The 25,213-nt window shown below is 31.8% G+C and overlaps 1 protein-coding gene and 1 long non-coding RNA gene across 3 annotated transcripts; one reads left to right on the top strand and one right to left on the bottom strand.

Moving 5' to 3' along the window:
* Positions 1–408: 408 nt before the first annotated feature.
* Positions 409–25,213, top strand: LOC143080331 (lactadherin-like). 2 transcript variants are annotated; one of them, XM_076256130.1, is made up of 13 exons: positions 409–562; positions 2,078–2,177; positions 10,410–10,528; positions 11,226–11,301; positions 13,990–14,108; positions 15,204–15,382; positions 17,999–18,151; positions 18,349–18,493; positions 18,980–19,066; positions 19,845–19,941; positions 20,704–20,825; positions 24,265–24,303; positions 24,795–25,213. In XM_076256130.1, exons 1-13 carry the CDS (start codon positions 526–528, stop codon positions 25,001–25,003), a joined length of 1,482 nt encoding a protein of 493 aa, XP_076112245.1. In that variant the 5' UTR covers positions 409–525; the 3' UTR covers positions 25,004–25,213. The 2 variants fall into 2 exon arrangements, with proteins under 2 accessions (XP_076112245.1, XP_076112244.1); XM_076256129.1 differs by having other exon boundaries at positions 24,262–24,303.
* LOC143080332 (uncharacterized) lies at positions 21,567–22,992 on the bottom strand. Its single transcript, XR_012979699.1, has 2 exons — positions 22,829–22,992; positions 21,567–22,253 (listed from the first exon to the last, which is right to left on the bottom strand). It is a non-coding gene; the product is annotated as an uncharacterized LOC143080332 (long non-coding RNA).

Below are 25,213 nucleotides of genomic sequence, written 5' to 3'. Positions count from 1 at the left end.
GGAGGGGTGCTTCATTTCTGCATTCTTTAATTATTTTGCTGATTTTTCTATTTTTTCAACCTATCCCCTATTCTTTCCTTGTATCCTGTGTTTCTTTTTTATTTTTGTTTCTATGACTTATTCTGTACTTTTTCCCTATCATTTCCCATTCTGTAATTTTTAATTCCATCCAAACGCTCCTATCTACTTCCGTATCTTTCTGACACGTGACAACTGTCTCGCTTTCAAATATGCAGATTTACTTTATGACAAAGATCTTCCGTATCTTATAGTAATATTTAGTAGTATTTTGATCCAATATTGACATTTCTTAGTCTCCACGTTTTTGTGTAAACTTACCGTTACCTTACTGAAACACTGTCAACTACTGTAAATAAATTATGGCATTTAATGTATTCAAATCAAAACTATGCTTGTCTGATACGTGTTAATAAATAGATAAAATAAACAATAAAAATCTATCTGCGGATTCCATGGTCGATATATAGGAACGCCTTGGTTAATGGATATGTTTTCAGAATCAAAATGGACACCGCCCTGATTATTTCTTTACTTATTTTAGGTAAGTTTTCATCATCAAAGACTGTTAACATTTAAGGTTTGCAACTTGAAATAAAGTTTTGACAATTTATCACTTATACATACATGATTATGGGAAACCGCCTCACGTCTGCCCGCTTGTTGATAATTTTAGGTTAAATACAAGTGAGAGCAAGATAAAACTTTCGAACAACTGTAGCAACGATAAATAAACAAGCGAGAAAAATTATAAAAGAAACCAAACAGATATTGGAAAAAATAAATGAAAATTCATAAATTTTAATATGCGCCCAAAGCTTCGCTTTTCTAACCCTGAATAAATGCAAAGTCCTTTTAAGGTCAACTGTGCCTAAGGTTATAGGAACCTTGGTGGATACAGTTGAAAGAAAGTTATTCATTAAACGGAAATCCCGTTAACATTTTCAGATTCATCTGGTTTTTTTTCTCACTTAGGAAAGAATAATATGCTATCAACCAAACAATTCTTGATAGAAAAAATGTTGTGAAATGTGAGAAAAAAAAAAAGGTTCCAATGAAGCTTGAGTTATATGATACTGTGTTTTTATTGGAATATAACACTTCAACAAAGTATCTGATTAAAATGATGACAATACATATAACGACGATAATATTTATTACAACAAAATTATAAAAAATAAACATTGAAAACAGCCGGGATGTCGATTGGACATCTTTTCTTTTTAAATAATTGTGCCTGATTCCGATTAGTGCATGTATTTATTGCCGTTTGATCTATTTAATCATCACCATATTTCAAAAATACTATCCGGAGAAATGAAATTCCAGTTTTTTTTTACCTCATTATTGTTTTACTGGAAATAGGAGGTAAAACATACTGCACACAAAATTACGACACATATTTAGTCCCCTCAAAGCTGATTCATACAGAGTTAATTCAGTAAATGACCAAAATGTGCTTGTGGTTGTCCATTGGGAAGATGCGATTCATTTTTTTCTTATATGTCCACTGTACATACATTTTATTTATTATCTTGTTATAAATATTCAATACTTTATAGTTGTTATTTTCATAGAACATATTTTATTTGGAACAGACTAAGTTAGTTTTGAACAAAACACAATACTTTTCAGAAACATGTACTCGTATTCAGCTGCTATTGTTTAAACATAAGAATATATATATTCCATTTTGTACTAAATGATACAATTGCTGTTATCTTAAATTTTTGTAAAGTGTATTTATCTGGAGAGGATTATGTTAAGTTGTTACATTTGTATAACTTGTATCAAATTCTATTGTTTACTTAGACAATAAGATATGTTTAGACTATCGAACATCCACTGTATATTATTGTTCAGACATTACGCATGCATATAAACAATTATAACCTGATCAAACATTAATGAACACGCGAGATTTATGAAATCTTAGTTACACTAAACAACGTATCACGAAATCACTATGCTATATAAAAAATAATTTATTTATTTTGCAACAGAACATACATTTTGCCTTAATCATAATTGACTAAATTATTCATTGCGACGATTTCAGGATATTTTACGACTGGAAATGAGTGTCAATCCAGTCTCTGCAAAAAACCAAATCAACCTATTAATGGGCAAGTGTTCTGTGTCAACGATAGTGGAATATTGTAAGTTAGAAGTACAAGATAAATTTGAATGCATATTTACATGTATGCCTTCTTGGATGTATAGAAATCCAACGAAATCATCTCCGATTTTTTTTTTTGCAAAAGTTATGATCGCATTCTATCATATACATGTATAATTTTTCGGGGATTTTATCATTTCAATTCTGTCATTCTCCTCTGCACGTATGTCGGCTTTATATGCAACTTTATTCTATCTTGGAATTGATGTTTTTAAGGGTGTAGTAGTTGCAATCTTTGGAAAATATACAGCCCGTAACAGAGAAGTGATCGAATTGATGCTTCTTTACCGTCAAAATTAGCTACGTTATCGACAAACTTAATTGAGTAGTGACCGAACTATTGGTACTTTAACGTTAAAAAGATTGACAATGCTGACAAACTTTCATGTGTCGATAATCAAGTTTAATACCGATAATGTTGAAAATAATTCTAATAATATGAAACAAAATATGTCCATGCACCATTTCGATTGGGCGAAAAGTAGTCATTTCTTCGAAGTCAGAACAGAAAAAAAAGATATATGGAAGGACGTCTTGATAGCTTTATTTCCTTTACAATGTTACCCAAAACTAAAAGAAATATACTGGTAAACAATTAAAAAGGTGTTTGATAGTAGTGAACGCACCCGACTACGCGTGCAGTAAAAAGTATACTCTTACGTCGGATACCGGACAGTTTCTTTGTTATATCTGTACTTTATCAAATACATGTACATGTTAATATTTACTTAATATTAAATAGGTAAAAATTATTACTGAAAGCCTGTTCAGAGTTTCTTTCTTGTGTATGATTATATAATTTTTCACATGCCTGAACTCATTGACGATAATGTAAGGTGCTCTATTAGAAAAAAATGGATTTCTAGTTCGGGTTTGAAAAAGAAATTTCGCCTTTTTTTGAGCCTTTTTTGTACATTTAGTTTAACAGATATGATCCAATGAAAATTTTCACATGGAACCTTCGGTAAATAGGAAAATGAAAAGATATAGGGTAATTTACAGAGAGACCACACTCCATCCATGAGAAAAACGGAGGGAATTTAAAAATCTAGAGGTCTCCACAAGGCTTTCAACAAGGGTGGAATCTCACTCCTTCTGAAAAGCTCTAAATCGCTCCAACGTGTACATACGTTTGGTCATCAAGAGATTCTGGTTGCTCTTTTTGTGTGTCATTAAATCTTAGGACGGTCAGAACATTTTAAGGACGCAACAGATCGAAGTACAATTTTAAGTAGTACATAGATGTGCAATAATTCAGCTTCCTGTACATGTTCATGAAGTTCTAAATTTTGAATGTTGATTTCTTTAAAAAACACAATTTTTTTTGCAATAAAAAATCTCAAAATGTCTGTTTACAATGAAAAAGATTGACCATGAAAAATCACATATCTAAGAAAAGCAGTCGTTTAATTGATTATAAGAAAGTTTCAGTATATCATGTCAAATTTCTTTAATATGAGAGTTTTCCTTTAGTTACAAATGCATGTAGCTCCATGTCTGATGGTGAAATAAAAATGAATGTCACAGAAAGGGGTGAATTAGTTTCCATAAATGACAGATGAATCGGGCCAAGCTTAGTAACTTACAGTAAACAGACTACTGTAACATTGACGCACTCGTCGAACTGTTTAAAAGATTTGTGTCTATGACCAAAAATTTATATACAACTTCATTTATAAATTAATCTGAATTTCATAGCGCGTCGTCACAATAATGAAAGTTATAAAAAAAATCTATAACCAGTCATGCCAGTAGATCTATACTTCTATAAAGAAAGTATTCTTTATGGAACGCCATCACTGCCTTATAAAAAGAAACTACTATGACATGATGCAAATGTTGCTTACATGATGTGAATTCTCCTTTATATGATGTGAATTCTTCATTACATGATGTGAATTTTTCTTTACATGATGTGAATTCTACTTTACATGATGTGAATTTTTCATTACATGATGTGAATTCTTCTTTACATGATGTAAAATCTTCTTTACATGATGTGAAAACTTCATTACATGATGTGGTTTCCGCTTTACATGATGTGAAAACTTCATTACATGATGTGGTTGTTTCATTACCTAATCTGAAAATTTTATTACATGATGCGAGAATTTCTTTACGTTATGTTAAAAAATCTTTATGTCGTTTTTCTATTACATTATGCCAAAATATATACATCGTACTGTCAAATGGGTATTACGAGGTAAGAACTACATATGGCGTTATGTGAACACTTCATTATGTCAAAATATCTAATTAAGAACACGGGACCTCTTGGACGTTATTACGCATGGCGTTTATAACTTAAATTCCTTTAAATGGGTATACGATGAATGTGATGAGCTTAAAATATAGGTCATAATTTTGCTAGATTTTATATAGAAATCAAATGACCCTTCTTTTTTTTTTATGAAATTCTATATAAAAAGTCATTGTGGCTTGATGAATATTGATTTAAGGTAATGGTATGTTCTACATATTTTATTAAATATGCTATTAGAAATCATATATTAATGGCTTATTGTGGTATTTAAGGAAGTACTTCGGTGAGGTTTTGGAAATATGTGTCAGATTTTCACTCCTTGGATTTTTTCCAAAGCTATAGGGTAAAATATTTTGCCCCACAACACCGATTTTTATTTTCATAAAAAACTTCAATAGCTAATTTTGAGATCCAATTAATACCAATGCAAATGTAAGGTAAAAGTCCAAGTCAGCCTTTTCCCGCCATTCTTTAAAACTGAAATATCTCAAAAATAAACAATTGACTCACTTACGTTACTTTGTCACATATCTCACTTTCAAATTAATTAATCTATTAATTTATCTAAACTTAAAAAAATAAATTTATAAAAAATTGCTAAGAAGTGATACACAAACGTAAAAAGTGTGGACAAAGACTAGCATGGGTAGTATCCAGCATTCTGAGAGTATTGCATGGCAATACATAGTCCCCTACTAGTTAAAATTTATTATTCTCAAACAGAAAATTTGAAATTGATGTGTAAATTGTAATGTTAAAAGTATAGAAACCAAATATCAAATCAATATAACGGTAGTTAGACAAGCATGACCGTGACTAAAACATGTGCAGACAGCAGAACATTGATTAATTGTGTGATTTTTCTTGGTCTAAGGATCATATAAATTTGCAATATATCATCAAATCAAAACTAAATTTAAACTTGATCTGTAACTTGTAATGGTAAAACTATAAACCAAATTTCAAATCTAAATCTGTAAGTTAATGACATAAAAATAGTGGAAAATTTATTGCTTGTATGATTTTTCTAAGTTCGAGGACCATAACTTTGCAAACAATCATCAAACCGGAACACATACTGATCTGTAACTTGTCATGGTTTTACTATATGCCAATTTTTAAGTCAATATCATTAAAAATTAAAATGTGGAAACCAATTATCTGAGTGGATTTACTAAGTCCAAGGGCCATAACTCTGCAAAAAATCATCAAACCGGAACACAATTCGCACTTGATCTGTAACTTGTCATGGTTTTACTATATGCCAATTTTTAAGTCAATATCATTAAAAATTAAAATGTGGAAACCAATTATCTGAGTGAATTTTTTAAGTCCAAGGGCCATAACTCTGCAAAAAATCATCAAACCAGAACAAAATTAGAACTTGATCTGTAACTTGTCATGGTTATACTATATACTAAATATCAAATCAATATCTTCAAGCATGGCCAACAACAGTGCCATATATCTTGCACGTAAAAGACATCCTTGTAGGTTTAGAATACGAGTAGGCTAATGCCGCTACAAGGCAGCACTCGCATTCGCAAAGTGGAAAGGGGTTTATATAAGTTGCAAAACTTGTTTCCCAATCCACTATACATAAATATGTTTAAAAGTAAAAAATGCGGTAGGCTAATTTTCCGGACGGACATTCTGACAGACGGACAAAGTGCAAACCTAAAGTCCCCTTCAACTTCGTTGGTAAGGGACTCATAAAAGGTAAGTATATAATACTGAGGTTTCCTAAAATATAAACCCTATAATAGTGTAATAGATGTGCCTAGTTAATTCCCCTTAATTTTGGATATATTAATTATTTGTTGATTAAATGTTTATTTTAAGTTTAATTTGATTTAAACTCCATAGTGAGATAAAAGTAAGGATTGTTAATTTAACTGTTTTAGTATATAACTTTTGATGTTTCTGTAATGTTTTATGAATATTAGTTTATTCAATTTGTCTTCAGTTCTTTCTGTTAAAGTTATCCGGTTTAATGAAAATATAAGGATTTTAAATGTTTTTCAGTCGGAGTCGGCCTTGTACAGTCCTCCAAGTACTCGCCGGACTGTATCAGTCCACTTGATTTTAGAGTAAGTCACCACTTCGGTGCAGTTCGCTAGAGTTAGTCACCTCTTCTTGGTGCAATTATACTACCTAAAACACAACGCGAAGCCAATTTACTTTACTAAAGACTAACTCTGGGAACACTTTATTTTTCATTTTACATTTGAAATTACTCTATTTTTGAACTTCAATTAAGAAAGATTTTTGACTCTCGTTTGTCCGCAATTATTGTACATTTGTGAATAAACATAGTTTCATTTGATTAATTGTCTGATGTTCAGCCATAATCTGATATCAGGTGTACCTAAGGTCGAATAGGGACACAATACTGGCAACTACACGTCCCGGGAGGTGTCGTCACCGATCCCCTCCGTTACAATAGCACTACCATAAAAATACACCACCAAGAACGTTTCTATAAAGTTTTAAACCCTTGAATGGCCTAAATTCAATTAAATCCTTTATATCTTAACAAGCCTATGGACTGTGCAACAACACGTTTATAGTGAATATAGGGCACAGATTTGAGTTAAGGAGTTATGGAGCACCAGAATACCGAAAACGGCCAAACCTAATAATAAAAAAACACAAAGCATGCTTCTATCAAGTTTTGAACCCTTAAATGGTCTCTTTAAACATTTTACATGAAGTATAATTATAAGGTGACGTTCACATCAGGTAATGCAGTTCTAGCATCACGTACTGCAATATTCACATCATACACTAAAGTATTCGCATCATGTACAAGGGTTTTTATTTTAACAGCATATAAAGAAAGTTTCGCATCATGTAATGAAACAACCACATCACGTAAAGACGTTTTCACATCATATAATGAATTTTCACATAATGTAATGAAGTTTTCACATCATGTAATGAAATGAAGTTTTCACATCATGTAATGAAGAGTTCACATCATGTAATGAAGAATTCACATCATGTAATGAAGAGTTCACATCATGTAAAGAAGAATTCACATCATGTAATGAAGAATTCACATCATTTAATGAAGAATTCACATCATGTAAAGAAGAATTCACATCATGTAAAGAAGAATTCACATCATGTAATGAAGAGTTCACATCATGTAAAGAAGAGTTCACATCATGTAAAGAAGAATGCACATCATGTAATGAAGAATTCACATCATATAAAGGAGAATTCACATCATGTAAGCAACATTTGCATCAGGTCATAGTAGTTTCTTCTTATAAGGCAGTGATGGCGTTCCATACTTCTTGTACAAAAGGGTATTTATTATAAAATGGTCCTAACTATAGAATAGATAGCTTACCACAGAAATCTTAAACGGAAGTTTCGACAATTTTAAACAGAAGAGATTTGAAAATAAATTTAACTTTAAATAAACACTGAAATAATTTTAATACCTCGAAGGTGTAAAGAATAAACCAACAATCTCAATCTTTAAAAGTGTCTTCATTGCACTAACCGAAGAGTTCATGTTTACAGTAGAAACAGTGGATGTGACTCCAATAAATTCATTATCATTGTAGTCATGAACATTTATCGCTTATATTAAATTGATAAAGATTTTATCGAGGTCGCACCAACTGTTTCTACAGCTAAGATCAGTTACATGTATCATGATCTCGTCGATTCGCACGACGAAGAAATTGTTTATGACAGAACACACATTCTGTATTATGTATTTTTGTTTCCGTCAGTTCGAAAGTATTTCATAATATGTGTCATGAACAAAGACATATGTTCGATTGAATAATGATTTCCTCGTAACAAATGATAGAAATTTCGGGGATCCCGTATTTGATCCTTTACCGTTAAAATGAAAATGCCAATGACAGAGGTTGATTATAAAAAATGTTTTACTGTGTTAAAAAAACTTCCGACTTAAACAATGAAAACTTACACGTTGGACATGAAATATTTTGTCGATGAAGAAAATTAAATTATGTCACTTCTGAAATAAGTTTGTCGATAACGTAACTTATTCGGACGGTAAAGAAACGCGAATTCGATCACTACTCTGTTACAGGCTGTACCTTGCAACATAATAGTTGATGGTTTTACTGTTTGACTGAATTGTCTTTATTTTGACCGAATCTATTAGAGTAAGCCATTTTGTTTGTCGTCTCCTACTCCTAGTTGATCGAGTTGTTTAGGCACCAAACTATGCTTTATACTTTTTTTTAATTCCCCTCGTACTTACATTGCTTACCATACATTTTTTTGAACGATTTTAGCTGTCCAACCGCCAAGGTCTTGGAAATTTTGCTGAAGAAGGGCTGTTTGTTTGCTTTCTTCTGTGTTTAATCCACATCTAGTTTGATTCATATGAGTAAAAAAAAACTTTCTTTTAAACAAATCAGCTTGATGCAGGTTGACAAAGCGGAGTAACTCGATATCATATTTTTGAAGCTTGCTTCCTGCCAGTATTTAACGCTTTATTCCCTATTTGAACATTTAATATATAAAAAAACAGTCGGTCATAAATATGATTTCAAATATATCGATTGATGATCGCATGATGTTTGAAGGGTGTAAATTAGTATTTGTTTTTTGAATAGTTGGACACACTCCCAATTCACTTATGTTATCCATTATTTCAAATATTAGAAAAAGAAAATGTGATATGATTGCCAATGTGACAACTCTCCACAAGAGACCAAATGACTTTCACATAAAGTCATTAACAGCTATAAGTCACCGTACGGCCTTCAACAATAAGCAAAACTCATATCACATAGTCAGCTACAAAAGGCTCCGAAATCACAAATATAAAACAAGTCAAACGAGAAAATAAACGACCAAACTAATGTACCAAAAAAATAAATAATGAAATACAAATGTGTAACACAGCAACAACCGACAATCTTTGAATAACAGACTCCTGACACATGCATACATATTATGGCTGGTTTAAACATATAAGCGCGATCTTAACCCTCCCATAACCTGGGACAGTTGTGTAACAGTACAACAAAAGAACGAACTATAAGAATCACTTGTAAAGGCTCAACTCATCGCATAGATCCAAAACAAATACACATAACAAATTCACAGAGTGGACGTGGACGGGTACTTGTACACCCCAACAACAAAAGTACAGATCGTTACTGACAGCTTGTTCAAAGACAATAACAACTAATAAAAAAATCATGCATCTATGATTAAATTATCAATGTTGGTTTTTGTTTTTCTATTTTACTAAATCAAATTGAATTTATTATCATAGTTTCTGTATGCCTATTTTGGCAAACTTTCATGTTCCAATTTCGGATTGACTTATTCAGACTAGAAGGATTATTTTGCAGAACTATAATTCTTCAAAACATAACAAAAACCCTATTTACACTGAGGTTTAACACTACACTGAAGTTTATGGTAACAAGAAAGCAGACATCATGGGTACATTGGAACATAGTTAATAACAAATGATAACTAAGCATCTTGACAAAAAGATACAGGTCCATGAAAATACTATACAGAAAAAAACAAGATTGAGAACATTAACATGAACCCGTACACGCATAATAAAAATGACCATTGTTCATAAAACTTTAATTAGTTTGAAAAACAAAATCCAGTATTTGAATTGGTTAATTTGCGAGTTTGAGTAAAATAATCACGCTTAATATTTCAAGACAGTAAGGCAGGTTTAACCTGCTTTTTGTTCATCACGAATTTAGAAATCAAAATAATTATTTTAAACATATTAAAATTATTGTTTAAAATTTTAAGAATTGATGTTGACCATGTGAATTCGAAAGTATAGCTTGTGTATGGTTGAGAAAGTTTCTCAGGGAAGCACAGAGTTGGCGGTAATTGTCTTTGAGTTATTGTGCTTGTGATTGGATTACCATGAATCATATTTGTGTGACATATTCTTTTCCTTTTTATCACCAGGAAATGTTATGCAACATGTAATGGCGGATTCACCTTTCAGACTACGTCGGTAGAGTTTCGTACCTGTAATCAGGTAGATGGGTCCTGGCCTAGTGGAAATACCTTCCCTGATTGTATAGGTATGTTAATGAAACATACAATTATTTATATAAATTTTAATACAATTGTTAATGATTGAGGTATGATACAGTTATCAAAGATGTCAATTTTCGGACCCTGAACTTTGACCAGTACAAAATATTTCAAAATATCATAATATAAATGTATGAACACAGAACAACCAATTGTTTAAATTAAAGATTTATATCCTTTTTACATATTTGTTTCCGTCACTCAGACTGAACGAAAAATATAACAACTAGTGCATAATATTGATTACATCCATTTTATTTGCACTTTGATGGGTATTTGTCTCATTGGTAATCATACCACATCACCTAATTTTTATAAACATGTAAACCTCTCGCCTATGCCGAGCCATTGACCATACTGAACGGGGGACATCGACCCAGTGACAAAACAAGGTTAAATACACTATATATACTGATGATACTCATGGAAGGAAGTACAAAAACGTGAATGACATCTAAATATATATCAGTGGCACCTTTTTGAGTTTGATTTTTTAATTCAAGTGATGTCACTAATAAGTTATAATCTATTTCATAAAATGTTTCGTTAAATTGTGCTCAGAGTTTGATTTTGAATGATTTTTGGTATCTTTAACCTTTCTTTCATTACAGTGTAAAAATATTTTAATTTTACATGAGCTTAATTGATTTATAGATCATATATTATGTCTTTGTAATTTGACAGATTCTGGTTCAAGATGTCGGTCATTGTCGCCACCAAAGAATGGAGTTGTTAGATGCGAGTCAGTCAACACTCAGCTGTATGTAAAAATAGAAATATAAAGAAATTTTCCGTTCTTTTTTCACTATGATATGTAATTTTCTTGTTTCATAATGGACTATTCCCAAACCGACTTTATTTTATTTTATAAATAAATATAGGTTCGACAACTTCGAACAAAAGAATTTCTTCGAAAATTACTTACTCTTTTTTACACTTTATAATTCAGTTCATGCTTTAAAGTCTCATCTCTCAACAAGTACAATCAATCTTTGAGGGGCCTGATTTGGGGGGGGGGGGGGGAGGGGGTCTCATCACGATTCACGAGTTGATTTTTTGGTCAATCACGATTCACAGAAAATAAATTTCCATGATCACGGATCACGAAAATATAAAAAGAGTATCCCTTATCAATCTCGATAATAGAGATTCAGAAGCTGGTTGTTTGTGTTGTAGTTTGGTTCAATTAAGCTACAATCAAATACATTACTGGTTCATTACTTGTGTACGTGTTGAATTCTCCCAGGTTCTAAATTAAATCGTTAAAGACAGTCACATTCTGACTTCTTGTATTGTATCATATAATATTTCATAGAAGTGTTTTACTGGCGTAAAATACCACGGAACTACCTTTGTGTTTTATCTTGAGACTAAACTCAGAGACTAAATAGTATATATATTTATTTTGTCAATAAAATTTACTGCTGAGCCTGTTCTCCTACTCCTGCTGGTTGTCCCTTGAAGAAAACTAATTCATTCTGGGGTGTCAATATCATTGTCCGTTTCTTCAGTGTCGTCCACATCTGATTCTGAATCATATTCAGACTTGATCGTAGTCCTTTTTACCTTCTTCAGATATTGAAGGAAATGTGATTTGTTCACTTGTGGCAATGTAAGTTGTATTTTTGTCCATATTAAGTGGTAATGTGCCAGTGTTGTACATTGTCGTTTGCTGTCGTACTGATCTTTGTCGAACACACTTTCCAAAGTCCTGGACTCACTCACGCATTTCTCTTTCCTAGTCTTTTGACAGCAGGGCTTTTTGTTTCAAGTGCTCCATAGCACACGGGGATGACAATGACATGTCATTTCCAGGAATAGGGTAATAAGAAGAGGGATGCGTAAAGTAGTAGTCAGCCCACAGTACACTCCTTTTTATTCCCCTCATACACCGTATTGCTTAAGTTTCGGGCATGTTCTAACATTGTTGGTAATTGGCATTTGAAGTTTCCAAAAGCATGCAATTTTTCAATGCATACGGTGAGATATGACAACATGTTTATGGGAATTGTTGAGTTAACTAACGTTATCTGACATTGCAAATGCCCCAGTTCACTATGGATCATGTCTACAGACTTCAAAGTTTTCGATGATGTGGTTCCATCTGGTCCATTTAGTTGTCGGTCTATGAAAAAAAAAAAAAAAAAAAAATCACGAGAACGAAATATGTGTCTCAGTCACGAAGAACGAACATGAAACTCCAATGAAAACAATTCAGGAACAATGCTTTTGATCACGAATCACTAAAAATAAATCTGTAGAAAAACGGATCACGATAGCGACAATGAGCCGATCGCGAAGAACGAAAATAACCCATCAGGCCCCTCAGCTTTATACATTGTAAAATAACGCTAAATAAAATAAGAGCCATTCTATACAGAATTATAAGATACTATTAAAATGCACAGACATAATAAAATAAAAAAATTGAAATAAAATACAATTTACAATAAATAAATTTTCTACGCCTCTATATAAGTAAACCAATCTGCAGAACACCATTAATAGTAAGCAGTACAAAAACGGAAAAAGGAAAGAAATTAAGTTTGTTTCAGGTTGTAACAGCAGTAAATGGGAAAAAATTGTGCATATGAGGAAGTTTGAAGATGTAAATTTGCATTGGCATACCCTTTCTTGAAAAAAAAATGACATTTATTTCCTCTCCGATTAAGACTTCGGGTTTTTACTTTGTAATTTATTTCAACGAAAAGTAAAGCACGTATAAATTTATTTCAATAAAAGAGTAAAAGATAAATAATTTGATTGAAATATAAAGATCAATTATAGTATATAATATGTAACATCTTTTACAAATTCTTGTACTATAACGGCAAATATAATTTTAAAAGTCACGAATGAATATGTTATTTTAACCCCATGGTTGTTCATGCAATTGTTTTTTAATATAAGCCCTGTTAATGAGATAAAAATCCAAAGGGGCAAATAAGATTTAAAAGTAAATCATGATTCTGTTAAGCAAAACCAGACATTGTTAAAATAAAGTTTAATGAAAACGAAACCGAGAGTTACACATTGTATTGTAATAACTGTGTCAACTGCAAGTCACGTAAATATTTATAAAATGTAAAGATTATAGAAAAATGCGATTACGATAAAGGAAATAAATGTTTCAACATATCAAACCGTTAGACATTTATGTGGCTAAAATCTTATTTTACGTCACTTAATAAAACGTGATTGCTGACAAATTTTATTCATAAAAGTACTGTAAGATTAAAAAGGATAAACAAAATCGTTTAATCGACATGTTATACCATTTGCAAATTGTCTACAAATTTTTTGTTATGAATTATTACCATATACTTATATATATTAAACCGTACTTATACGATAACCTGCACTGCGTTAATAATTTGAAAATAAATCTGCAAAATAGAATATATTATTTATCAAGACATCAAATAACGAATCAAATTCTTATCATTAGGGTATGTATAGCTGAGTGTGACAGACAACATGTATTTCCTACAGGACAAGCAGCACTTAAGAGAGTTTGCAATGCATCTGTCGGCTGGCAATCCACCGACCAGATACCTGACTGCAAAGGTAAAAATAAACAAAGACACAACTGTATTTTTCGTGACTAGTAAAGTTGATTTATGCCCCGGATTTTTTAAAATAGAAATTGCTCGTAATCGGACAAGAAATGAGTTTCCGAAATTATTTCTATTTGTTGGCAAACATTCAACAACACCTACCACAAATATTGTCTTTGCCAATCATCGCGCCCAAAATTAGCCGAAAATTTACAATATACACGTTACTAAATATCTAGAAATATAGGATGACAGATTATGTCCACCACTTATATAGTTTATTATTCTATATTGAACTTACGAATTCAAATCATTGTCATCATTTTTTTTCACCTCTGTCACTGGGTTTGTTCGACGGGTCATAACACATGCAGATGAAGCTCATTATAAGAACAGAATAGAAATAAAAAAATGTGGTATCATGATAGCGTCAATGAGACAGCACTACATTCAAGTCACAATGTGTAAAAAGTAAACAATCATAGGTCAAAGTACGACCTTCAACACAGAGCACTGGCTCAGACCGAACAGCAAGGTATACAAGGCTCTTAAAAGACTAGTGTTAACAGAAATGAGACACACGTATGAACCACATCCACAAACTTGTACCATTAAATTTGTTCCCATCTTAGGATAGATGCAAACACATGCATTTAAAGCGTTTAAACAGGCACCAACCTTCACCCTAACATAAAAAACCCCATTTTTTCCCACTTGTTTTAATCCACTCTGTTAAGGATCTTAAGGAGAAAAGCTTTAAATACCAAGAAACATTCAGAGAAAATCCTACGTAGTCTTCTGACAAATGAAGACCACGGTGGCTGAAAATTTGTTTTCAAAGGAAGCTAATTATGAAAAAGTCGTGACCCTTGCTTTTATTTGCACAACTTTTTCAATGTGATTGAAAATAGGTTTCATCCATCTTTGACAGTATTGAAAATTCTCTTGTCTCAATCTCCCGCCACTTGAACAGCATTCTTGAAAAAGAAATAGAAAATAAGCAATGTCGAACATTAATTTAATTTTTCGTAAAAGAACTTGTAACTGGGGATATATTTAATGTTGTTTGTTTATGAATTTTTGTAAATATTTTTTTTTCATTTAGCTAGTTGTAGTACTCAGTATCTGATATCAGGAAATACAAATATAACTGATTCTGACTTCACAACGTCTTCTATCCTCTCTGAGAACCAGAAAACATATTCGCCAAGAAAATCGGACCTATTTTGTGTTAACGAATGTGGATGGAGGCCATCACGATCAGATCTAAACCAGTTCGTACAGGTAAGACATGGTGTTCCGGCGTTTCGGAAGGTTTCATCTTCACCCGTGAAAATATATATGCATCGGGGGCGTATTAGGGACATAGAAAAAATAAAATTGGCAGTTGACTTTTTTTCAAAGTCGAAATTTTGACTTTTTAAATCTCGAAATTTTGACTTTAACTTGAAATTTTGACTTAAACTTGAAATTTTAACTTTCTAAAATTTTAAAATTTCGACTTTTTGAAAAGTCGAAATTTTGTCTTTTTTTGAAACTGGAAATTTCGACTTGTAAAAAGTCGAAATTTCCACTTTTAACTCGAAATTTCGAATTTTTTAAAACTCAAAATTTCGACTTATTTAAAACTCGAAATTTCAACTTATTTTAAACTCAAAATTTCAACTTTTTTAAAACTCGAAATTTCGACTTATTTTAAACTCGAAATTTCAACTTATTTTAAACTCAAAATTTCGATTTTTTTTTAGTATCGAAATTTCGACTTCGATCTCAAAATTTCGACTGTTTAAATTTCGAAATTTTGACTTTTTCTAAGTACTTTTAAAACTTTGATGTTAGTATTCAAACACAGTTATTACAATTTTAGAAGGAGTAGACATGGACGCAAATTTAAAAGCGTCATCCACACATTTTGGCCATTTATATTCAGAAATTGGTTTTGTTCTTAAATTAAGATATGGATAAGCATTTACTATTGAAGAGTTTCATTCGGAAAGAACATGCATGTTGACAGAAAAAAAAATGTTTTCCCATATTCCATGTTTTTGTTCCCACGACACTGTCATAGGATCGTCAGATCTGAGAACATTAGCATCGCAGTTTCAAAGGCCTGTTTGGTTTCCCAATAGCAAGTCACAGACTTTTTCTTGTTTAAACAATGGTAAATCAAGTAGCCAAAAATGCCATGCATATTTAGGACGACAAATGAGCTGCTCGGTTTTCTAGTTTTGGAATTTTGAAATAATGGTTCTTTTTTCTGGAACATTGATTTAACTCTACAAGTTGACATTCTTATGACACAACTATTAACCCTTGTCTTTATATATTAGACTGTTGAATAAAAGTATGTCGTAATATATGTGTGTCGGAATAACGGGGTTGTCTTGATACACATATCTGAAGTCCAGACTTGAAATAGGTATTTGAACGTGAAACATATTTTATTTATTTTTCGGTAAAAACAAGATTTTCTATCTAAAACAACCTCTTTTAAATGGTTTAGTTTATTAAAATATGCTTATCAAGCTTATGGTGTATATATGGCTCTCCGCTTGCTTATATAAATGATTGTGAATGTGATAAACGCAAAACGCAGTATAAATACTGAGGAAAAGTCGAAATTTTCAGTTTTAAAAGGTGGAAATTTTGAGTTTAAAAGAATTCGAAATTTTAAGTTTAGAAAAAGTTGAAATTTCGAGTTTTAAAAAAGTCAAAATTTTTAGTTTAAAGTCGAAATTTCGACTTTTCATAAAGTCAATTTTCGAATTAAAAAAAAAAGTCGAAATTTCAAGATTTTTGAAAGTCAAAATTTTTATTTTGAAAAAAAAGTTCACTGCCAATTTTATTTTTTCTATGTCCCTAATACGCTTCCGTAATACATTATAGTATAATCTATGGTCTAAAAGGTAATTCGAAATATAACATATTAGAGCACAATAATTGGTTTTGATGCAATTATTATGTATAAAAGCAAATCATGGTCATCCTTTGTTTGTAAGAACCAATGAACCAATTTTCCAATGCTTAATTTCCCATAAACTAAAATAAACACAATGATATAATAACGAAAGGTATAAATGTTTCAAACCAAAAGTGAAAATCGTTCTTAAAGAAGGCTTTGCTTTGCATTAAAACCCAGCTTAGTCGTTTGTCTCTTTTAGGTGAAGTAATTCCATTTTATGACTGATTAGTTTTGTCAATTGTTATATAACTTTGATTTATTTTTTATCTGTATAGTTTCGTCCAACTGATTTATCGATTTTTTTCGACACTTTTACAGCTAAGCGGGCGGTTTTGGCATTGAAAATCCCAAGCAATAATCTATCAATGATATGTTGTACATGAAACATATAAAATATTTTTTAATCACACTCGCTGAAGACTTTTAGTGCCAGTCTAAATACATTGTAAATTCCGATTCTCTTTCTCTGTTAACTTAAAACATAAAACTTATAAATCTGAATATTGTAAACAAAATTTATAGAGTGTTGTTTTTACAGCGGATTCCATTAAGTGTGTAGCCAAAGTAATATCTTTGGTTAACTTTGCTTGTTAGCTGAACCGTGAAGTCATTGTTAAGTAAGATAAACTACCCTATTTTAAGAATAGACTAGTCCGACAGAAAACCAATCGATATGTCTGTTGGACTATGCTACTCCGAAAGGAGGGTAGTATACCTGACTTAATAATGACTTCACGGTTCAGCTAACAAGCAAACTCACCAAAGATATAACCTTTCGCTACACACTCAATGGAATCCGCTGTAAACCTCATACATAATATGTATAAGATATTCCGTTCTATGAAACAAGAAACTTTGTTATGCTTTTAAAGCAATTTTGTGAATTTTTTTTATATTTTCATCTTAGACCTCCAATACATGATACTACATCTTTACAGATTAACTTACAAAGAGCAGGACGTTTACTTGGAATTACAACCAAAGGTCTCTCGGTGGGACCATCTGAACTTTACGTCACACGGTTTCGGATTTTACACAGTATGGATGGAAAAATATTCACCCCCTATAGTGACGCAAATGTCACAGACAAGGTAAGATGCTGTAACCTCCCTTTCTTATGATTAACAATTTGAACTCATCGTGTGTTTAGGATTACTAAAAAAAATTGCCACTGACTCCTAATTATGTGTCAAAATGTACATGTGGCACATCATAATTGGTAAAATTTGTTTTATATGAGAAAAAAAACAAAACAGCGGCTGTTTTGTAATGTTGTTCTTTATTACAGTTCTTTTCTGGAAACACAGATGGATATTCACCAAAAATGCAGGTATTTAGCTGTCCTTTCGAAGCCCAGTACATCCGAATAAATCCTTTAGAATGGCATGATGGGATTGGATTAAGATTTGACCTACTTGGATGTGACATCGATTGTAAGAATATTCAATTTATTAAAATACATGCATGTACAGAAGTTGACGTTTTAATTGTAATTCAAATAATAGATGAAAAGAACTTAAATCGATAATACGTAATGAACGAGTATTGAATGATAAATATAAACGGTAAGACAGAGGAGCATACATTATATCAGGACAATTTATATAAACTTTTTTTATCCCATCAATAAACTTGTTACGCACATATTTTGCTTTAAAATATACCGAGAAGATTTGAAATATTTACCATTCTCTGCATCGAATCTTATACTCAGCTTCATTAAAAAATAATCAGTTTTACTACCATCTACAAGAATAAACAAAAGTTGCATTATAGAATCAGATAATTTTTGCAATGCTTGACTGGTGACTATTATGATGTATAATTTGAAGTAAAATGCATTTTCAGAGGTATACAAGTGACCACTTATCATTTCATCTATGTTTTAAATTATTATTAACTTATTTTGACAATTTAAGCATTACCAAAGACAACCCTACAACCACAAACACAACCACAACGTGTGACAACAATATCCACTCAAAGTACTCCTCAGCCAGCCACAGGTAATACTATAACCTCAGGTAAAAGTAAATAAACTCATCATAGATACCAGGACTAAATTTTGTATATACGCCAGACGCGCATATCGTCTACAAAAGACTCATCAGTGACGCTCGAATCCAAAAAAGTTAAAAAGGCCAAATAAAGTACGAAGCTGAAGAGCAATGAGGACCAAAATTCCTAAAAGTTTTGCCAAATCCAGCTAGGGTAAATGTCTTGCCTTGTAATTGAACTTATTTCTTTGAAGTCTCTACTGTATTTGAAAACTTGTGAATATGTGAACCTTGGTTTGATTGGGATATGAACATATGGTTATCCCTAGACGTATCCTGTTCTACAAGTTAAAACCCTTGTTTAAGGGGGGGGGGTGAGTCCGTTTTGATGTTCGGAAAATATAAATCCGCAGTCAATGCAAGTCTGGTTGAAATGTAGAAACTAAAACTGATGTCTCGTGAAGGAAGTGTGCTATTCTCACTGTATGTTTGAAACATTACTGCAACTCTTTGAGGTGCTCGAATGTATAGTGTTGCAAGGCCAAAATTTCTGCTTCCTACCCCAGTGTTCTATTTTCAACGGCAGTCCAAATTTGCAGCCCGTCAATCCAGTCATCTTTTAGAACCAGTCTAACAGTCAATAAATCAGAGCATGACCATATAAAGATAAAATCAGCACCCTCAAATCCCATTTTTGTTCTATATACTGCATATACATGATACATAAATATGTTATTATAATTATACTTTGGAAATGTTGTCTGACGTAATTTTTACCTTTACACAGGTGCTACAGGAAAGACAACTCTACCTCAACAGCAATGTTCCCCCGTTCTACCTCCACCAAATGGTGTTGTAAACTGTCAAAAGACTACAGCGGAACTGTATGTAAAATATATCTTCTACTACGTTACATAACTTTTTAATGGTTTTAAACGACACATAAGCAATTTATTTGTATGTACAGGAGAACCGTTTGAAATTTTTACACAATACGATTTATGCATTTTACTTTGTTCACATATGTTATTTTTTCTAATCTGCAATTTGTTGATATGAAATCTTCTAAAATTAAAACCTCTACGTATTGTTATACAATAAGATATAGTTAGATTATATATCTAATAGATAGATAATCCCAACGACAAAAAAATCTAAAAGACATGTAGAGGGCAACATACAGTATTCCACAATTCAAAGGTGTCTATACCATATTTATTTTGAGTTTGTAAGTTTTTTTTTAAATTGAGAATTAATTCAAGATCTATCATCAAAATTACACTAACCGAATCTCATAACAACATCAATAGCAATATTCCCGAAAAGACGACTTCAGAATTTCGTGCACTTTCCCCTTTTCCTCAGTTACAATTTTTATGTTATAACGTCACAATAAAACCCGATTATTTGATGTCCTCGTTTTCGCCAATTGACTACAGTTCAACTAGTATAACTTAGTCATAAAAAATCATGAATGTGTGCATGAATAGGTATTGCTCACTACCACTTCTTTTTTTTTATCTGGTGGATATTGACAACAATACCCATCTCCACGTGTTTATATATTTTACAGTTATACAACAACATATATACCAGTATGATTGATAACGAAACATGTTTTTCTTTCAAATTCATAACCTGTTTAGGTCTTGTACAGCAATATGTAATGATGGTTTTCAGTTTACTACAACTCAATCACTTATACGGCTGACATGTCAATTACGAACAGGAACGTGGAGTAATGGGAAAAACTTCCCTGCATGTATACGTAAGTACTTTGAGGGTTCATATAAACACTCGATTTTGTTAGTAAATAAGGCAATACCCACTTTTTAAATACAATTCACATGTAAACCAAATGTGAAAAATTATTTAGTTTCAACCATTTGGAAGTTAACAATGTAATAAGACCAATGAATACTGCGAAATTAGCACGACATGACCTTGAAGAGACACGCTTACCTTATGATGAGGGGACATGGAAGGAGATTTTAAGTTACCTGGTGCTAATTTAATTTCGTATTATATTTTCATATTCATTTTGTGATATTGCTATTATAAATAGTTGCTTTTAATTATACAACACAAACAGTCAAGAAGGGGAACTATTTTCGTACATATATTTTGTTTATATTTGCCAAATCATTTTAAAATTAAGTTTGCTTTATGTCAAGAAACATATTTTACATTCATATTCAGGATGATAACTATATTTTTTAAATTAGATATGAATATACCTTGGTTTGTGGTAGACCAACATGTCAAGGCATATTTTAATTCAACATTCTGAAGAAGGCTTGTCACCGTACTCGAACTTGATAATTTTATTCCGAGCCAACAAGTCTAAACTGCACTTACTCCTTTCATGGTACGTGGGTGGGGATAAGAAAATGCAAATTAAAAGTCTTGTATATGGCACACCTAACCAATGCAGTGCGAGCAAGCTTCCATGTTACCACATATGCATGCCCAAATACATACAAAAATACCTATCTTGTACACGTGCTTATTTTTTTGTTTTTACGACTTTATTGTAAAAATAAAGGCAACAGTAGTATATCGCTGTTCAAAACTCATAAATCTATGGACAAACTAAAACTGAGGGAAACGCATTAAATATTAGAGGATTAAAATACAGATTCTGTTACATTTTCTATGATCTTTTATCGTATTGATTGTACACGGCCTGAATCTCTTTCATTACATTCCCAAACGTAATATCAAAGTTATGCTTTGAATCTTGTGGCTTGAACTGTTGGTCTGTATCAACGATTAGTCGGATATTGCCATTTTCTTCAGTATTTAAACAAAAGTCGAATGCTTCTAAGAAAACAGATTCCATCAGTTTTGACTGCATTGGATAGGGAATTGGAACTACAAGTGCTATCAATGGTAATGTCACTGGAGGTTGATTCCTCGGGAACTCTCCGTTGTTACATTTGTAAATAACACCTGTTTGGTTATCGTGGTGTTCCTTAAATCGTTGTCGGAAGTTACGACCAGTTATACCGACATAAATAGGATATTGAGTTACACCCGAGTCTAGGTAAAATATGTACATTCCGCTCTTGTTATTTGGGGTTTTATTGATATCATCTGGTGTATTTACTTGATAACTGGATTGATCTCCCCAAATTTTCTTAACGCACCAAAATATAAAAGGTGCGTTCCTTTCAGCATGAGATGCCATCTTTACCTGAAAATACAGGAAATCAAATAAAAATATGCAAAAAATTTTTAGTTGGTACCTTGTTATTTTTCATTCATTGGTATGGTCATTATTGCAGATATCATAAAATTATTTAAATTAAAATCAATTTTGTAAACCGATGGTTTCCTTTTGCTTTGTAAACATCTCCATAACCTTACTTATCAAGAAAAAAAAATAAACCCTTTAATAGCTAGTGACACACGCTAGAATTTGTTTGAATCATGTACTGTTATAGTCACGGAGAGCTGTCCAAGTCATAGATGTTGCATTCTGTAAAAATGAAATACAACTTTTGGATAGTTTACTAATTTGTGCATGTTATGACGCTTTAAGCATTATAGAAAAAAAAAGAAGACGTGATGCCCCGTCTTTAAATAAAAAGAAATTACCAGGAACAGCCAAACCTAAAACTACACTTCGTTCGAAAGAATTTTATTTATGAAATGTTGGTGCTAACGTAATATGTCAGTTATCAAGGAAAAGCAATATAAGTTAACCGACTCGAACTACTTACAATACGGATGTCAACTCAGAAATCTTAAATGTATACCTGTACTTACCTATAAATGAGATAAGAAGTCAGATGATCACACGTATGATAAATATCAGACAAACAAACTTTTGTTTGTTTCAAGCTTCATTTATAATCTTAATCATTCGGAAAAACCGTGGATGTGTCTGCATGTTTAGGATTTCCTTTTCATCAAAGAGGGACGAATGATACCAGAGGGACAGAATTTCCTTTCCATCAAGTGTTTATACGTAAACACTTGAAAGTACTTGACTATATATAAAAGTACAAAGAACTTATGATACATGAGGTCCACATGTAAACATGTAAATATAAACCGTCTATAACAAAATGTTTGCGATACATAATTTAAACAAGTGTAATGCATAAAAGTATCAAACACCATCTTACCTTATTAAAATAAACAGTACCAATTTATCTGCAATAGTTTTGTTAAACGAGATCCTAATGAAAGGTATTCTTTCACATACCCCTACAGTCTTAAAGTAACAACAGTATATATACATCGTCATCCCACTACCCTGATGTCTCATGGAACCTGTCGAATGAACAGAGGTAATTGATTGAAATTAAATGGACAAATCAAACACACCTACAACATGCTTGTAGAGTAGCTTTTAGTGGTCATCATACCAAATGGACAAACATGGCTGAATTTACACCTCAAACACTAATCTGAGTACAGACTAACATGTCTAGTTGGAAATGGTTTAGGAGTAGCATCCACCAACTATAAAAAAAGTGAATTGTATTTTGTGTTTTAGATTTTTTTATTTTTTTTTATTTTTGAGGGGCATTTTTTTCGTTTCTGCAGAAGGTGTAAAAAAACTAAATTTGGATACATCTTTGGAATGCTCCTGATCAGGTAACAACTGTAATGTATTGTATGGATTTTTCTTGATTCCCATTGACAATAGACAGAAACAAGATATCTACACACCTATAGGTGAGTTTAAGGGTGTAGCTGAGTGGACAGTATCAAATGCAATTCAGGTGCTTGTTTATTCTTATATCAACAACAGGAACGAAACAAATTCTATCAAAATCAAAAATAGATTTTATGTTTCTGAAACACAAAATACATTTAACTTTTATGTACTAGTGAATGCAAAACATCAGAACCTTTCCAACTACATTTGTTATTCTGTTTACTCAGAGTAGTTTATTAAGGTGAAAATACAGCAATTTTTGTCCAATTGCTATGAAGAGCGATAATTGGCACTTGATTTTAAATTAAGATTAACATTATATTTTTAAATTGAGTGCTTCATAATGGAATTGGTTATATACTTTCCCTACTTTTGACTGACTTATAATATAAAAAATAAGAAGATGTGGTATGATTGCCAATGGAACAAGAGACAAAATGATACAGAAGTTAGTAACATGTGTCACTGTACAGTCGTCAACAATGATCAAAACACAGACTAATGTATACTTTTAATTTGTTTTTATTTACAGCAGCCCGTAACCAACTTGTAACAGCAAAGCCTTCTAACAATAGTAAGTATAACTGATTTATGTTTATGACATTTAATTACTATTGCATGCATTGTATGGCTTTTCAGGGTCATCGTCGAACCATTGTAGAATTATACATTTTTACAAGACTTTTGAAGCAAGCCTTCCTTTTTGACTGTGTGCAGCGAAACAAAAGAACACATAAAAAGCCTCAATGGATTCGGAAACGCATTTAGTAAGGATCCCATGAAGTAACTAGAACCATGATTTATAATGGGTCTTGTTGCTAAAGTACTAAAGTAACACTATTTATTGTCTTCTCAATGCTTGAGACTAATCGTATTTGTCTTAAAAAAATATTTAAAGTATGTATTACACTTAAATTGGTATAAAGAAAAGAAGATATGGTATGATTGATCATTAGACAAATCTCAAACAGAGACCAACGGACATAGAAGTAGGCAATTGCAAGTTTATGCCACAACTTTTCTTTACTGTAAGAGTAATTATTACACTATAATTGCTTATTTCAGGAAAGTGCGTGAGCTCACAATCGGACTGTAACATATTTGGTAATGGAGACTATAACACATGTGGTGATTGTCGTTATTTCGCTACTTGCTCAGATACGTTAGTGTACATTAGATCATGTCCGAACAATTTAATGTTTGATTCCATAACCGGAACTTGTCAGTTTTCCTCCAACACATGTGGATCAAGTAGTGGTGTTGCCTTCGGATGATTTTATGTATTTTGTATAATGTGATAGATTTTTGCTTTTAAAATATTTTGACAGTTATAATACAAGATAGTATGTATTTTGTTGTAAGCGGAAATGTAAATGCTCTCTTTTCTTACCTTTGTGTAATTAGTGTTTCTAATTTTCGTGTATAGAAAATGATTACATAATTTGCACGTATTGGATGAATAAATAAAGATGTAATTGATAGAA

The sequence above is a fragment of the Mytilus galloprovincialis genome, chromosome 6 (assembly GCF_965363235.1).
Source record: "Mytilus galloprovincialis chromosome 6, xbMytGall1.hap1.1, whole genome shotgun sequence".
NCBI classification, from domain to species: Eukaryota; Metazoa; Mollusca; class Bivalvia; order Mytilida; family Mytilidae; genus Mytilus; species Mytilus galloprovincialis.
This window is presented reverse-complemented; position numbering and strand designations above follow the sequence as displayed.

What these genes read in the sequence shown, in the direction of transcription:
- LOC143080331 (XM_076256129.1), top strand. Translation starts at nt 526, where the DNA reads ATGGACACCGCCCTGATTATTTCTTTACTTATTTTAG. An exon ending in ACGCAAATGTCACAGACAAG is followed by an intron (nt 18,152 to 18,348) that starts GTAAGATGCTGT and finishes TCTTTATTACAG; the next exon opens with TTCTTTTCTGGAAACACAGA. An exon ending in AAACTTCCCTGCATGTATAC is followed by an intron (nt 20,826 to 24,261) that starts GTAAGTACTTTG and finishes TTTTATTTACAG; the next exon opens with CAGCCCGTAACCAACTTGTA.